Here is an 18,253-nt window from a genome sequence, read left to right on the forward strand (position 1 = left end):
CCAAAAACTAAGTATGTATGTGCGAAGCTAAATATATTGTTGTTTGCAAGATTTCTAATGAATACACGTAATACATTTGCAGCATTCAGTGTTTTATTGAAATGTATTTTCACATTTTCTTGGAATATTTCCAGGGCTGGTTAAAAATAATGAAGCAGCCGTTGCGAGCTAAAATTACCGGCGGAGAAGTTGTTCAAGTGAGTTGGAATTATCCCTTGAAATTGGATGCATCCACTTCGTACAACCCGAATGAACACCCCGAGCGACAAGTGCTTGCATTTAACTGGGCCTGCTCCCGTACAATGATGAAAATTGAAGATCGGTATTGTAACGACAATCCGTACGCCGACTGGAAAGGTAAAATGTGGATTAATATAAAGTTTTTTGGATTAGAATTTAGGTGTAGATACTTCGGATTATGTTGTTTGCTGTTAAGAGCGAATTATCATTCTTTAGTATTCAAGAAACACTAGATGATTTGTCATCTTCGATCCTTAAGATTATAGTTTAATATTTTGCATCGTGCAAGTAGAAAGTAATATATATTAGACGCAATAGTTTATCTAAATAACGGAAATACCTGAAGTTGGAAACACGTGAGATGTTTGGGTTAGCAACACTCAGTTAGCAACTGCAGCGCCAAGCCGTGCTAGTGTGTTAGGGAAAAACTTTATACCACGTGAGTATAGTAGTAATTTATTAGAACTCGGTTATGTAGTGGAAGTGTGATGAAAGTGGTAAGCGTGTTTACTGTGGCAAAAGTGATGACCTACAGAGTTCATGGCAAAACCACATCGGCGAAGAGGAACAGTGGTCGGAGGAAAATCCTTAATGCCAGGTCCCAATGAGCATTAAAGCGTATTATCATTCAGAACGGACGTTGTGACTGTAGTGCAAGTGGCGTACGAACTGATGAGGCCCCTTCCACAGCCGCTCCGAGTTACATGAGGTGGACATACCAGATTGTGTGGCACCAGCGAAACCACTGATAAAGAACCATCACTATTTAGGTCGACTCCAATGATGCCTGTAACTTGCAACATGGACCAATGATGGCTGGAAAAGTGTCATATGGTCGAATCACTTGCCTTATTCCAATCCACGGACCGTGGTGGATACCCTAAAATGAGTATGATCTACAGTGTCTACGCGTAATCATGAAACATTGTGACGGGTCTGTAATGCTGTGGTCCTGGTTTTCAGTGGGTCCTGTGCTGACGCTTACTGGTCGTGTCACTGTCCATGATTATGTCTCCGTTGTAAGGGATCCAGGCAATGGCGTCATATTCCAGGATGATAATGTGGTTCGAGGAACATTGAGACGTCGTGCGGCCCGCTCAATCCCGAGACCTGAACGTAACTCTACATCTTTGGTATGTTTTAGAAACACGAATTCGACGCTAATTTCATCGTCTATCCTCTCATGAAACTAAGTGATACAGTGCACGAGGCATTATGTAATATTCCATTTATTACCATCCATGACCTTTATGGTTCCATTCCGCAGTTCTTCTGTCCAACGCTATATCGATCTAGAAATTTGTGCTTTTTTCAAATGTTTTAATTAAATTGATGAGTATCTTTATTGTATGTCATAAATATTCATTCACCTACGAAAGAAACTAAAGATTGTATTAGATGTCAAAAACAATCTTTCGACCCGTTACAAAGAACAATGCTCTTTTTATAGAAAAGAAAGGGGCCAGTATTGATAATCCACGTGTCCTTATTGGCTGCAAAAACAAACGTCAAAATTCTAATCAAGTTGAAGAAATTAGAAGTTGCTCCCATTCATTAATCATATTAGCTTTGAAATATATAGGAGTAGACCCTTTATAGTATATTCTTCTTTCACTCTTAAATTTCAATTTCAAATATACATTGCATCAATATAAAAATAAAAGCTAACTAGAGAAATAGCAATTTTCTAAATGTTCCAGACAAAAAGAAGCTGGTACTGCGTACCACCACAAAAACAAACACTGAAATCATTCTTGGCGATTACTATGAGAAGATATAAAGAGAGGAAACATATCAATAAACAAACATTAGACAAAGTAGCGTTCTTATCAGCAGTAAGGCTATATGAGTCGTGAATCTACAATGTAACGTCCACAGGAGCTCACATGAGCTCCCGTTGAGAACTGAATCCAGGTCTACCACTCCAAAGGCGCGTACGCTACTCACATAGCTATGAGGGAAATCTTAAAAAGAAGCTTATAATAAGTTTTTAAAGAATTGATTATATAATATTTTGGAAGAATTTAAAACGGTAAAGAATTTTGTAAGGTTAGTGAAGATTAGTCCTACTAAGACAAATAAAAACGGAGCATGATGGTTCACTGCCAGAGCGCTAACTTCTGATGCGAAGGGTCCTTGGTTCTACCCCAGGCCGTTTGAGTTTATGGAAGGCATCATATCAATGGATTTTGTTGAGTTTCTCTTGTTTTATCTTTCATTGTAATTCCACTATTCTTTCACATTCATTAATTGTCTGTCTGCTACAGTCTGCAGGAATAAACGAGGAACGTAGAAGTAACGTACGGATAGGAAGGAATCTATGGAATTCGGATTGATGTTTTCGGAATTTATACATCAATCTGCATTAAACGTCTACGTCTGAAGCAATGAACATTATCTCCATTACTTTCCAACTTCACACTGCTTCGAATGGTCTGCGCACTTAATTGAAAAACCGGAAGTTGGAGACTTGACAGGAACAGATATGAAGTCGGTACAACAAATCACGAAACTCTTCTGCCGGAGTATGTATGAGAAGTGGACACCGTATTGACGGAAATGAGAAAAATTTAACCATCGCGAGCAATATCAAGAACTTTAAGTAAAGAAGTTTAATTGGTCTCCGCACAGCATGGATACGAAAGTTGGTGGCTGCTGTGCAGGAAGGAACAGAGAGTCAGAGTTGTCAGAAGAATGTTCGGTGCGCAAAGAAATACAGAAACGTGTGAGTGGTATCTATCAGTCACCTAATATCAAACGGATAAGTCTGAGACGTCTTAAGGCGGTATCTCACTGAAATTCCTGTTGCGACTTTTATTTACTTTCAAACATGACGCCTAGCAAATCAATAGGAGAAATAGGAAACTATTTCCACTGTTAACTATCGTGGTGACCAGTTCTCGGCTAAATAGTATCTTAAGTTGAGCGAGTAAGCAGTTTAAATAGAAAAAAGATGTGGGGAGGTTAAAAGTTTTAGTCGGGAAGTCTAGGGAAAGAGTTTTTTCGATATGCCAAGAAGATGGTGGTAGCGTAATATAAAACAGAACATTAGTTGAGTGGCTTATAAGTTATGGGAAACCAGACTGACTTGGCCTGGCAAAGGAAAGGCTCTTTGGTTTGGATTGATTTTATGTTTAACATCGTTGACTCTACCACCGAGGTCACTGTTGTAAGTGGCATCAAAGCACAACTTGTGGTTTGCGTCTGTAACAAGTTTCCGTACCGAGAATCTTACCCGAAGCCACTCGCACGAAATCAGTCTGCCATGAAATGGCACGTAGAAAAGTTTTGCTTTTGCGGAGATTAATTTTCTGGTTCCTTACGTCATACGTTAGTTAACTCTTTAACGGGTAAAATTCCCTGCTCATATTTGGAGTGTACTAATGTTTTTTTCTGCTCGGAATGTGTCTCTCTATTGTAATTTTGGAGTCCATTTGATCGCATTTTGGGTCGTGACATCAGAATGGTTGGTATATATATATTTACCACCGTCCATTGAGAAACAACCTGCAAATGATAGTTTCTTAAATACCGGTGGTAAAATAGTTTACCACATTTTTAATAAAGGAAGAAAGATATCGAATGATCATTGATTATTTATTTTTAGTTCCTTAAGCATGTTTACAAAGTTTACAAAGTATCCAATGATTAGAAAAGCGGTTAGAGGTAAGCAGTGGCGTATTTAGGGGGGTGGCTTGCGGGCTTAAGCCCCCCCCCGAAATCTTACTTAGTATAGTAAAATAAATGAAATATCTTGCAGAATTTTCACATTTCCAGGCAAAGCCCCCCCCCCCCCCCCGAAAGTTAGCAAAGCCCCTCCCGAAACAAAATCGTAAATACGCCACTGGAGGTAAGAACAGAATATTACAACGTAGTATGTCAGGGATGGTATTCAACCATCATGATGGTTGGGCATGATTTATTTTTAGTTCCATGTCCTTGTTTAAAGAGCATAAGTATAGCATAAGTAGCGATTACAAAAATGGTTAGAGGTAAGGAATCAGCATTGTAGCTGAGTATGACAGGGACATTACATTTGAGAGTGAAAGGAGGCAAAGCAAGTTTTGCATAATGCAACGTTATATTGCTTATATATCATATTGCTTCTTTTGGCCTCTCTTTCGTACTACAGAACGAACTTCCAGTATGCCTTGCAAGGATAAACGTTTCCCCACTTCAGCAAATCTTACTAAATAAAGGATAGTAAATTTGTCTGATGCAGAAGTACCTTTTCTACCTATTGCTGTACCTGGCTTTAGCTTACTAGAAAAGTTGTGAATAAGTTTATTTGCTAGAATACTTCTGAACACTAAATTACTCATTGTCTTATCTTTGGGATCTTGTAACAATAACGTTTCCTTATACAATGCATAACTACTGACAATTACCGCATCTAGCATATAATGGAATAATTTCATCCAGCACCTACGCGATTTCCATTGGACTATTGAATTCATCAAATTTGTCAACCCTACTCATATACTTATTAAAGTTTACAATGCTAACTGGACATGGTACTTCTCTCTTACCTTCCCTGTTCCTACATAATACATTTGTAATTTCGGTAGGATTGTGCATAGTGCTAGCTACTGTAACAACCTCTTTACCTCCTCTTGCGAGCATATATTGCCCTTTTGGGTGCGCCTTCAAATCAAGAGCCCCCTTAGTTGGGCCTGCCTGAACATGTATTTCATGTATTATTTCAAAAGCAAAGCAATCTAGCTTCATCTAACATGTGAAGTCAGTAGTACCTATGCATGGTGAACCTGTTATTTACATCCTTCCTCATACATGGGTCCATGGTTCGACCACAGCTCGCGCCGACTGAACTTTGTGATGGACAAACACTGTGTGCCTAGGTTCTCCCGTTTCTTGGGGTTCTCCCGTTTCTTCCCACTTTCACCATTCCACCTTTTCCTTCATTTCTCGTCATCGCCGTCTTCTTCAGCCTAACCGTGGAAAGTAAAACTTAAATATTTCATGTGCTTTCTCACACACGACACAGACGTCATCACCAATATATTTTGTGGACGGAAACTACAAAAGTGCAAGTTTACACATGTTCGGCTGTGTTTCTGTTATCGTACTCAACATAATATTGTGCATATATTAATTATCTACATGATATCACCTCGGTGCATTACTACACTAAAAGACCAATAGCAACAAATTATAGTGTTAGGCATTTTATCAGCTATATTATCTTTGCGCCAGAAAACTTGTAATATCATTCGTTATTTTTCTATCGCTTAATAGTTCAATTTTAGAAATACAATAAAAATATATTTTGTTAGAACACTGGAATGACGACAAACCCCATCAAATATCACAGTCATTTATGATTTCAAACCATAGAGATCATGTCCGACGATATTATCTTTATAGCCTACAGGCATACGAAAATTTACAAAAAAAAAAAAAAAAAAAATTAAATATACGCGTGAGTATTCCTAGTACTTTCTAGAAAATATATAGACACCTTTCGAACACGTACTTACCCTACAAGCGCTATAAAAACTGATATAAAAGTTATCATCATAAAAACGACAACTTTTCTGACTTTAATGGACCATTGGTAAATTATTTTACTACCTTTTGGCGTCAGTGGCAAAATACAAACAACTGACAATCGTAGTTCGTTGCATCAAAAACCATTGGTAAGAATACTTACCACTGACCTCACTAAGACACTAGAGTTTAGTCAAACATCATTAATGGTCCGTGTGGAGTAGGTGGTAAATATTTATACCATGCCCGTTAAAGGGCATGTTTGTTAGTGTTTAATTTAGATTTTATTTTATAAGTTTATTGGCGTTATCGTTTTAAGCATACTTTATACATGAGTGTGTTTCCTACATTTTATTTGCAAAATAAGAAAATGAAACCAGTTATTTATCCCTTTCATGCTGTTTTTATTTATTTCATATCGAAATTAGTCAAATGCTTTTGTAATGTCTAAAAGTATTCCATGACCTTATCTCGATCACTTTCGCTGCTTCTTCATTACATAATAATTCTTGAACATGTACATCATAAGCGTATAAAATTTTCGCTTTTAATAGCATGTTTTATATCAAGAAGTTTTAAGCAATATTTTCCTTGCATAGGTCCCATTCATCAAGTCCCCGGACTAGCACTATCCAAGTACATTACCTACCATTTTGAGGTGGAAGTTACCGACGTGCGAGATAAAGACCTTGAGCCTGCATCAGCCTTCCAGATAATTGAAGTTGTTAACGAATCTCTTCCAACAGTAAAAATTAAGTAAGCCATGTTTCTGTTTTTCTTTATTTAATGCGATGAGTTTTGTGTGTATGCGTGCATGTATCTTCAGAAGCGTAACTAATAACACGTTTGAGAGGAGGTTAACAACGCATTGAGCAAAATTTAGTTTAGTAATCACGAACTAGATTATACAGGATAAGATAAAAGTCATGTTATATACGTTTTTATATTCAGTGTCTCTCTTCTTTTCTACAAAACAAAAATGGTAAATCATGAACTGTCAATTGGAACAAGTAATTAGATACCCACTAATACGTTATTGGAATCTATGACTCATAACAATAACTATAAAAGTTCTGTCGCTTTTTCACCCACCACCTTCGAACATCGATATGTCATTTAAGACATACCTGGATGATCAAATACTCCCCATCAGCATCGACCACATTCTGACAACAAGGCATGGATTCCATCGCGATAGAACTTGGTGGGCCGTGAAGCGAAGAAGGTATCAAGTGCATTTTGCACTTCTACTAGAGATTTGAACTGGCGTCCTCTAAACTGATTTTCCCAGGAATGAACAGGTGATAATCGGACGGTGCAATGTCCGAGGAGTATGACGGATGCAATAGTGTTTTCCATTCAACGTGTAGAATGGTGTCCCGGGTCACCCTAGCCACCTGGGGCTTAGTGTTGTCTTGTAACAGGAGGACTCCTTTGCGATTCAGAGGTACTACCTCCAGAATTTTGAGTTTTTTTTTTAATACGGTTCAACTGCTGATAGTACATTGATGCTCCGACCAGCTGTATCAGTTCCCGATGCACGATGCCGCGAGCAGTCCACCAAACACACAGGAGGACCTTCTTTTGATGCAGTACTGGTTTCGGCTGTTTTGGAACCGGTTCATGGGATGCTAACCAATGATGATGGCGCCGTGGAGCTTTGTACACGTCCTATTCTCATCACGTGTTAACACCCTGTCCAGAAATGCCTCTTTCCTCAGACGAGACAGCAAAGGAACACAGGTGTCTGCTCGCGTTGCCTTCTTGCCGGAGTCAAATCATGTACACTCATCGACCCAACTTATAGTGCTTTCCAAGTTGATGGAGGTGCTGCTGAAAGGTTTCTTCACTCAAACTGAACTGTGGTTCCAGTTTCTCACATGTCTGGCCACTGTTCGCCTGAATTGCTGCCTCAAGATCTTCATTTTGTACATGTGTTGGTCATCCGGCACGTGGTGTGTCTTCAAGTGTTTCGTCACCATCTTTAAAATTGTTGAACCACAGCTGTACTGTCCACGTAGTCACGACACCCTCACCAAAGGCCTGGGACATCTTTCGCCCCATTGCAGCGGCGTTTGATCCCAGTTTGAACTCATACAACATACAGGTCCTTATGACGCTCTGTGGAGATTCCATGTTCACTCTGTCCTTATGCAAGTTCACGGTGTAGCTGAACTGCCACAACCAGGTAGTATGTTGGATATACGCACACCCAGATCGCATTCACGATGAGGACCAATTGAACACAAAAGCCTCAAAAAGCGACAGAACTTTCTTAGTTGCCTTTATATTTTTTTTTTTTTACCCGACCATGATTAGACAATTGATTCTCGAATTACGCCTGAATCATCCCAACCGATTCCCAAAGGGATATAATAATGTTGATCTCTATGTTTTTCGTATTTTTGTATGATTAATACTGATACTTTTAGAATTATATTTCATTTGTGAATTATATTATATTTGTGAACTTGCCTTAGGTGTGAAAAGAATTGTGGAGAGAAACCTAATCCAGCGGAGATTTTACATTTAATAGCCGAGTGTGTAAACTGTGATCCTAATCAGCTGAAGGAATTCAAATGGGAAATTTATCAGGATAGAAATAAGATCGAGCTTTATGACGAAAATGGAGAAGCATTGTATGAAATTGATCTTCCAAGTAATGAAATACTTGTTTATGAATATGTTTTAAACTACGACACAAGCTACAGCTTCGAGTTCGGAAGTAAGTATTACCAAACAGCAGTTAATTTATTTGTTACAGGTATAACATCATGATTTAAGATATCTGTACCGTTACAAAATTGTATTGCCATAGATCTGCTATCATTTCAAGCAAACTGTGGGCAGGGTTGGCAAGGTAATTTACTTGTTACGTATTTTACATAAATTACGCGTAATTTACTGGTAATATACGTCATGTAGAAAATCAGTTTTTTACGCAGACGTAGAAAACTATATTTCATTAAAACTAAGATCATTTTGAATAGTCGGTTATATTGTAAGTTTAGGTTTCTTATTTAAGCATTAAAACATTATTATCTTCTGAACATTATATTGAAAAGTAATGATTGCATGCCAAATCATAATAATAAAAGATAATTTTGGATAGCCCCTCGCCGGCCCACCACTACTTTCCACCTATTAGCGCACATACAAGCACAACCACCCAACATATAAGCACACACATTAAAAATATGTATTGGTTCGGATATGTTTGAAAGTATCAAGTAACCTTTTGATTATAACAATTTCTTATTATACCTTTGCAGCTTTTAATATAAAACTCGAAACATTTCAGTATCTATTACATGAGGAAAAAAGATATTGACTGTTAGGCTCATTTCACCTTCATATTACACACTAACACACACACATAACTGATACGAAAAATTCTGAACAGAATATTAAAATAATGAAATTTTAGAATAAACTGATTTGTTTTTCTTCCACGTCCCAACGATACTATATATACCACTTCACTTAGCACTTGGACATATTGAATTTTCGATGTAAAAATTATTAGATTCTCATTTTAAACACACACAACTGAAAAAATATAAAAGCACCCAACAGAACATTATACTACATTTTTCGGAATGAAATCATTTCAAACTGACACACAATCATAGTCAACGTCTTGCGAATAAAATCAGAAAAACAAACACACTGCTGAACAAGACTGCACTTATTTAATATAAAAACACATTTACACGTGACGTTTCGATCTTCTAGCCAAGATCCTCATCAGACGTACACTCTCGCCCCTCGTACATAGCCCTGTACGTCTGATGAGGATCTTGGCTAGAAGATCGAAACGTCACGTGTAAATGTGTTTTTATATTAAATAAGTGCAGTCTTGTTCAGCAGTGCGTTTGTTTTTCTGAAATCATTTATTTTGTTCTTTTCTACCAAGTCCAATAACAACACTAAATATATTACTTCCCTTAGCACTTGACTATCATTTGAACTTTTAATGTAGAAATTTTCATGCTCATAATAAATAGACAAAACTGAAAAAAAATACTCAACAGAATATTGAACTACTTGTTTCTTCGTTGTCTTTTTTGGAAAGAAACAATTTGTCTCTGTTCCTAGTTCGAATACTGAATATATTTCACTTGGTTCCAATAACACTGAGTATATCGTTTCATTTAAAACTTAGCCATTATTTTAATTCTAAAAAAAAAAAAATGCTACGTGCCATTTCCATTATAGTTTAGTACAATTCGAAGACAATACTCTTAATCACACTAATATTCATAACTTGAGTGGTCTTGTAATTTGAGGGTGTAGTATATTTGAAGTAGTTTCTTCGAACGTTCGAAACTGAGCCGGTTCCTTGTGACGTTATGGACAAAGGATCAATTTGAGAAAAGTCTTTCAATTTGTGCTGAAGATGCTGGGATGTTCAGTAACTTCATAGCAAATTCCGACAACTCCTTATGTTGCCGAGTAGTGAAATACCAGAATGTGCGTGGTGTTGTAATTCCCTTCTTCATAAGTTCTTCAAATTTTCCACATTTTCCCCGATATTGCTGGTAGCTAGTTATTCCTGAAGGGCTGAGGTTTTCCAACAGAAACTCCTCTACTTGTTCTTGTTGCTTTTCTCAGACATTGCAGAAAGTCATCACAAATGGAGACCACCATCATTGTTGTATTGCACAATAGTTCCTCCCACAGCTTCCCTGACATAAAACTTTTCTCGATTACAGAGGGTTTAAAACATGAAACATGATGAAATGGGTTTTGAACAGTCACGCATGCAAACCGTATTATACAATGCTACTTTACAAAGCCAATACAAAATTCCTAGTTTATGCTTGCGGATTAAGTTTTGCAAAATCCAGCTAGATTCCACACAATTTTAGGAAGAATTTTTTTAAAGCTCAGAACGTAGAACGTTTTCTTTAATTGGTAGACCTGTTTCTAATTTTTTACGTACTTTGCGTATTTTACGTAAATTACGCGTATTGTACGCGTCACGTAGAAAAACTTTTTTTACGCTAATTACCCAACCCTGACTGTGGGACCTGATTTAGAGCCGTCTTCCAAAATAGTATTATCATGAGATGCATTCCTGGCCACTAAAATCTACAAGACTTTCAATATGAGTATAAACCCTTTCCAATTCCCACATATTCATAATCAAGTAACGTTTCTTGGGTTACAAGTTAAGAGCATGCTATATCTTACTATACTTTAGAACTAGTCGATGTACTATAATGTACACTCATGTCCAAAATTATTGTTGCATGTCTATAAATATATTGTTGTAGGAATATAATTTGATAACGAATTCGCCCGGTATTTCTTATAATGTTAGTATGTATATAATCAGCAAAGACATGTATGTGGCAAATTTCATGTCAAAAGAGCAGTAAATAAGAACAATAAAATGAAAATAAAACTTTCTTGTCCATTTAGCAACATTTTCTTTTATTCATTCTAAATTTCGTATTTATAATTCTTTTCCTATGAAATTTACCACAAATATAGACTACATTTCCCGATTATACACATAGTATCAGTATTAAAAGTAGCATTATCAAATTATATTCTTACAAGAAGACAGTTATAGATATGCGACAATCATTTTGGACATGAGTGTACATCTCATGAAAAATTCCAGCATCGGAGCCAAACCATTTTTAAACCTAGAAAAGCTTTAAAAAGTATGAAATGTTGCAGTATTTGAAGAAAGAGAGCAAGAGTTGTGTGATGAAATAAGGAATTAACAGAAACTCGTTTAGGTTTTCAGTCATATAGACGCCCTAAACGATCGAACGGCCGAAAGAAACTATATTTACATATCACGTGAGCACAGTCAAACATTGTAATCTCCTTGGCTTTCTACTCTCTGCACATGTTCCTACTTATTAGCGCTAACGGAATCATATCACTCAAAAGCTATTCTTGCACTTTACACTTCCAAACTATGATATGCATGTGTATGGGAAGCCTTATAGAACGACTTTGTATATCCGTCCGTCAGTCCATTGACAGGAATGAAGCCAAAACATTAAGATATATATCGAGAAGCGGATCTTTTGCAATCTATTCAGCGTCCAAAGAATAGGTTCTATCTCATTCTATTCTATTCTATTTTTGTATTGAAACGGGAAAATAACGTCAATATAGACTGCCTAAAAGCATTGATCTTTGGAGTGAAGATAAACAACACATTTATTGTCATATGAAACCACCTTTGTTCAATGACCTTCTGCCAGTTTTCTAACAATACCATAACCCATTTACTCTACAACTTCTGTAATTTCTGGTATAAACCAGAAATTACAGAAGTTCTAGAGTAAAAATAATAAACTAAAATATATCTATATATATAAAAGAGAACGTACAAATCCTTTGTTCCCTCATCACGCTAATACGGCTGAACCAATTTCTTTTATTTTTGGGGGGTTATTAGGATTTGAACCCTAGATGGTTTTTATCATATCACTTTAATTTTTAATTACCAGTGTCTTGAGATAATTGACCATTCAAGTGTCCATAACGTACAAATCCTTTGTTAGATCATCATAGGTAAAAATAAACGTATTTATATGCAACCCGCATGACCGTGTCACTCGGCGGGTTAACATAAATGACAGGCGATATAATGTTAACATTTACTGCAATCACTTGAAAGCGAAAAAGTAAAAATTATCTAAGTAACAAAGTTTATTGCGTTCCGGGGTGACCGCAGCGAAGCGGGGTGAACGCTGCTAGTATATAATAAAGTAAAATAAAATAAAATTAGGCCACGTGATTTACACAGGCGTCTTTTACAACTAACTTAGCACTATTCACAAAGTTGTGCAGAGACCAAAACGAGACGGTTCTATACTGTAATCACAGTCGCGTGCCTTCTCAATTAAGATGGCTGCGGTGACTCAGTGGTAGAGTGTTCACCTCTGGTGCTTGGGTCCTTGGGTCGATCCCTGCTCGCGCCAAGCGAGCTTTGTGATAGAGAAACACCGTGTGCGTGGGTTTTCTCGGGGTTCTTCCGTTTCCTCTCCACAATTTCACTCATTTATCATCATCTCCGTCTCCTTTAGCCTAACCTGCGTAATCGTGGTACGTAAAACTTTTAAAGATTTCCTTTGCAATTAATATAAAGATTTTCTTTAATAAATAAAAGTTAATTTGTTTCACGATTTCGGCACCATATAACTACGAAGCTATGCACTTTTGAACACAGGTCCATCTGAACTTTTTTTCTTATTTTGATGTTAGGAATCTGTTCGCAAAACATTGTGACACCTTTTTGTAACACCCTGTATAAGAAACTTGTTGTATTGTAATACTAGCAGCGTTCACCCCGCTTCGCTGCGGTCACCCCGGAACGCAATAAACCTTGTTAATTAAATAATTTTTACTTTTTCGCTTTCAATTGATATGATAATAACCATAGAAGATTGCATTAATGTTAACATTATATCGCCTGTCATTTATGTTAACCCGCCGAGCGACACGGTCATGCGGGTTGCATATAAATACGTTTATTTTTATACCTATGATGAACTAACAAAGGATTTGTACGTTATGGACACTTGAATGGTCAATTATCTCAAGACACTGGTAATTAAAAATTAAAGTGATATGATAAAAACCATCTAGGGTCCAAATCCTAATAACCCCCCAAAAATAAAAGAAATTGGTTCCGCCGTATTAGCGTGATGAGCGGACAAAGGATTTTGTACGTTCTCTTTTATATATATAGATTGTTGTTCTAACCATTTCTTTTCTTTATCCTTATTAACACTACTATGAACCAGTGATGTGCCGTAAACTATAATTTTACGTCTACGCGATTGTGTACTGTAATCAATACGTAATCTAGAAATACATTACACCTTTTCCCGTGTAGACTATGTGGACAAGCACTATCAAATGTAAGGAACAATTTCGTTGCTCGTTTGTTCATATTTCCTCATTCAGTTGTTTTGCTTCGGTGCAGCGAAAGATTAGGGAAACGACTAACATATAAAAAGTAGAGGGAATTATCTAATCTGTATGTTTACTCTGCTCTGCACATACCACTTCCTTAGATTTTCCACTTCGAGCACTGCTTTTATAATGAAATTTCCAAACCTAATACTCACCTGTGGGCTGTCAGTCTTGAATCTGCTGTATTCGCCAATTTTTTCTTGCATATTTTACAAAATGCATAATATTTTTCATTTTCCTTCATCAAGACGAAACTAAGTATTCGAAAGTTACTATTCGCTGGTCTAGGCATTTTATTTTGTACGCAATTTCGCAAGGTAACGACCAAAGAAAGCTCCTTTATTGTCCACGACGCCATATTAAATTACGTGTTGTTGACATATTCTACATAGTCTACGTTGTTTACATTGTCTACGCATAGTTCACACGTAAACGTAAACTATCGTTTTTTACGCGTAGACGCACATCTCTGCTATGAACAACAATATTTCCATTCGCTTGTAAACGTAATTGAATTTAAAGAATGGATGTAGGGTTACCATTGGCCAATTCTGAAATTGTTATTCTTTTATTCTAGCGTTATTGGTTTATTCTATAACATTTAACTATGACTATTAAAAACCTGAATGTTTGTGTATTTTATAATTATTTAATGCACATCTACAATTTATTTGCAACAGTCAAAAACTGCAAAAGAAAAAAAAAAGTGTGCGTTCTAAAATTATCGTACGTTCACCTATTATTGCAAGAGCATTATCGTATACGACATTAATTTTTATATCACCGTTTCCCAACCTTTTTCAACTTGCGGCACACTATGGGTGTAACTTGAATTCTCGCGGCATACTCATAGATATTATACCGTGGTATTTTTTTTTTCTCTGATTAATGATCTTTCTCACAGAAAAGAAAGCTCGATCACTGATTCCCCCCCCCCCCCCGTGGTTCATCATTATGCTTACTTTTCATTCTAATTTAAAAATAGAAAACAATTCAATGAAATATTGGACTCACGTTTGCAAAACTACGCTTTCTTTTTCCAAAACTGTATCCAACCTTTCACTAAGAAGATAGATCACTAAATAACAAACGAACAAGCAAATCTCTTTTACTTTTAAGACACAAATGTAGGTAATTTGTATGCATGTTTGCTTTGTCGAAAGTATTGAATAATATTTTAAAATTTCGGGTTACAAAATAGTCTGCAACAATAAAGGACCAACAATGATCATAACAATGATAACAAATAGTTCTTTCAACATTAAAATTGTACACGGTATGAAACTTAAAATTGTAGATTCATAGTAGAGGTTCATAGTAATGTGAAATACAAATATACATTTTCCCTTATGTCTTACAATCTGATTGTTATAGAATTAATAATTTTGTTTCGATTTCCCCGCGGCACACCAGGGGGCCATTCACGGCACACCGGTTGGGAAACGCTGTCTTATATTATCGTATGGCCGGCAAGCTTGATGCAGGAAGGTCAAGTTTGTTCTGATAACTTTTCGGATTGACGATAATTAACAGTGTTGCAACTATCCCCTCGTGCCGATCCTTTTATAGCTTCCTCGAGGATTCCCAGTGGGAGCTCATGTGAAACGACATTTGGTCAAAGAAAGTCAGGGAAATTTACTAAATAGCTATGTATCTTACGAATAGAGAAACTGAACATAAGCTATAGATGCCTGCTAGTAAGTAGAAAATGTATATTGAAAAAATAATAATACTTTTGAATTGGTTGGTAGACTGAAATGAGCTGCCCTGTGGCTAAATCAGTAGAGTGGACTGCCAATTCAGCGATCTGTGTTCATTTCTCGGTGTGCGTATATGTTTTTTACCCAGGCTGTAAGACCCGGGGTTGACTCAGCCTCTGAAAACGAATACTGGGGACAACACTGCGGCCAAACCGGTCATAGAAACTTAACGCGATACCGTCGCTAAAGCGGTCCAGGGCCGTGTAATACTGTTTACGCTATGAGATATTTTTAGATAAATTGAGAAGAGACGCCATGCAATTACAAACTGAAACCAAAGTGCAAAAACTTTGAAAGAAAATTAAGCATAAGTAAAATAGCTGTGTGTTAGTATCAGTTTCGTAAAGGAACGAGCACATTCTGTGTAATTAGATATTGACATTTAAGTAATGTAAGAAGTGAAAAGGGAAACAGAGAGATAACGAGAAGTGGCATTTAAAATGTTTGGTGTTCTTAATTCCGTGAGTAGTTTGTATCAGTGGAGATGTTGTTATGTAACTAAACATTCGATTGTAATTTCGTGTAAACAATGTCCGAGATCTACATGTACTGTTGTAGTGCACGAAATATGTGGATTAAAACAATGGAAATAGAAACAAGAATGTTAGAAGACGATAGAAACATTTGTTGAAAGATTTATATATTTCTCTCTTCCTAACAAAACATTAAATAATAATATTAAAAGTAATGTGAAAAGGTAGAACATAAGTACGACGTGTGGTCGGCTATAAGGGGAAAAGGAGATCGACAAAAGGAAGTAAGGGAGAGTTTATATTGAAGTCAACGAATTTAAAACTAAGATATCCGTAGTAAACCCATTATAACTTCCAGGCACTGGGTAAGATGGTTAGGCAGCCAACACGACACTTGTGATATAATAAGTTGCCTAACTTAAAGTTGCTGCAAATGATATGATGCCAGATTCAGAACAAATCAAGGTAATCAGCCCTTGACTGAATATAGGATTTATTGTAAAATCTGCTACAGGTAGTGATGCTTGAATAAAATTATAATAAAAGGCCAAAAATCTTTGTTTTTAATTTCTGTAATCGCAAGTATGCCCAATTTCGCAGTGTACCTATATTGTATGTTTTCATATGTTACGTTAGAAAATTAAAAGTAATAACAGACTAGATCATGTGATGGGTCCATTTTAACATGGACATATATATATATAATACGTGTGTGTGTGTTGGTATATTATTATTTTTATTCTTTTAGAAATTGTCTAATTATGCTTTGATCTTGAGAATAGGGTTGCTTTTGGTGAAATGGGGAGCTGCATTTCAGGTCCTGACACACCAGAAAATTAAAATACTTTTTATATTTCACGTAGTTTCATAGGAATGCTCCAGATGACAGAGAATGAAAACGTTCCTCCATCTAACGGAATAAATGTCCTTAATTGTCAGTGTCGAAAACTATTTCCGCAAGTGTTTACAAGTTTGTGAGGTAGGGCCTACTGCACAAAGGAATTGCGCAAAGCAAAATGGGAATTTATTAACGACTATTTACCGAAGGTATTCGAAATATATTTTTTGTATTTCCTTATGTCGATTCGGATATTTGTCGAATTGGGATAAATGAAGTTATCCTGCATAGGCTATGTCTTTTGAGAAAAAAATCTCAAAATGGCATTCAAAATACGTACAAGTAGAGAGTATGTGTTATATGATGAATTTATAAATGGTTTGAAAATGCTGGAAAGTAAAATCAGTTTGCCTCTATTCTTTCACAATTTGTTGTTTTATTTTTACTTTTCAGATGATGAACGTACGCTGGCATCATTGATACTTGTGACAGGAGCCCAACCAACAGCTGGTCAATGCAGCATTGAACCATTAAAGGGGTACAGCGTTAAGACGCGCTTTAACATTTTTTGTCACTATTTTGAAGGAGAGGATACGCCGTTCCTATATGAAGTATACCAATATTTGAGTGTAGATAGCTCTGCAAGTGAGTGCATCTCCTCTACTCTTTATCTTTTCTTATTTTTAGACAGGTTGCGTTATTTGATGTCAACTTTCAAGTCTTTGTTTATTATGCTTGCTATACTTTATAGAATAATCTCATCGCCAGGTGTTTCCATCCCATAAAAAATAGCGAAAACAGAGATATTCGTAAGATATGATATTCTGTTATATTCACTTCTTCTTTTTTTTTTTTTTGTAAAAATAAAGATTACAACCTGACAGCTATTATGAGTGAATAAAAATGCTTAGATTTAAAAATCTTTCAATACACAGCTATCTATAAATTGATTTCAGAATACAGAGGTTCTATTCAATTTTGTATTTACGCGATTGAGCTTTGAAACTCTTTTCATATAATCTACGAATTCTCTGCAAATATAGTCAAAATTCATAGTTATTCCTAATTCAGCTGTCATTAAATCTAAATTACATAGATCCCTATAATCAGACCATTTGTGTTCAAGTAAGAGAAAACTAAGCTGTGTGTTAGCATTAGATGGTACTCCCGCAACAATTTTCATAAACGTAGTTGGTGAGTGCTTCAAATAATATGGGCCTAGCCAAACTCCCTCTATAAAAATTGTTGATTGAGTACCTTAGGATTCTGAAACATAGATTTTTGGATAGCGCACATATTAGTTCCTAAGTGAAGTCTTGACCCGACTACGGTAGGTCGCATAATATTGAAGCTATGGATCTTTAAAATTCATTTTTTCATGTTTTTGGCAGCCTATAACTCCGAAAGGAAGCATTTGTGCACCCAGGTTGTTCTATACTTTTGTCTTATCTTGGTGTCAGGAATCATCTCCCAAACGTTGTCGA

At 36.3% G+C, this 18,253-nt stretch overlaps 1 protein-coding gene across 1 annotated transcript in view; it reads left to right on the plus strand.

Annotated features, from left to right (window-relative positions):
- LOC145665344 (polycystin family receptor for egg jelly-like) overlaps positions 1-18,253 on the plus strand; it is a 177,175-nt gene that overhangs the window by 59,005 nt on the left and 99,917 nt on the right. The window contains exons 9-12 of the mRNA XM_081732644.1: positions 135-357; positions 6,348-6,504; positions 8,229-8,473; positions 17,223-17,414. Of these exons, the coding sequence (XP_081588770.1) occupies positions 135-357; positions 6,348-6,504; positions 8,229-8,473; positions 17,223-17,414 (817 nt within the window). The remainder of the gene's footprint in view (positions 1-134; positions 358-6,347; positions 6,505-8,228; positions 8,474-17,222; positions 17,415-18,253) is intronic.

The sequence above is a fragment of the Thermobia domestica genome, chromosome 1, assembly GCF_964235325.1.
Source record: "Thermobia domestica chromosome 1, izTheDome1.hap1.1, whole genome shotgun sequence".
Classification (NCBI taxonomy): Eukaryota; Metazoa; Arthropoda; class Insecta; order Zygentoma; family Lepismatidae; genus Thermobia; species Thermobia domestica.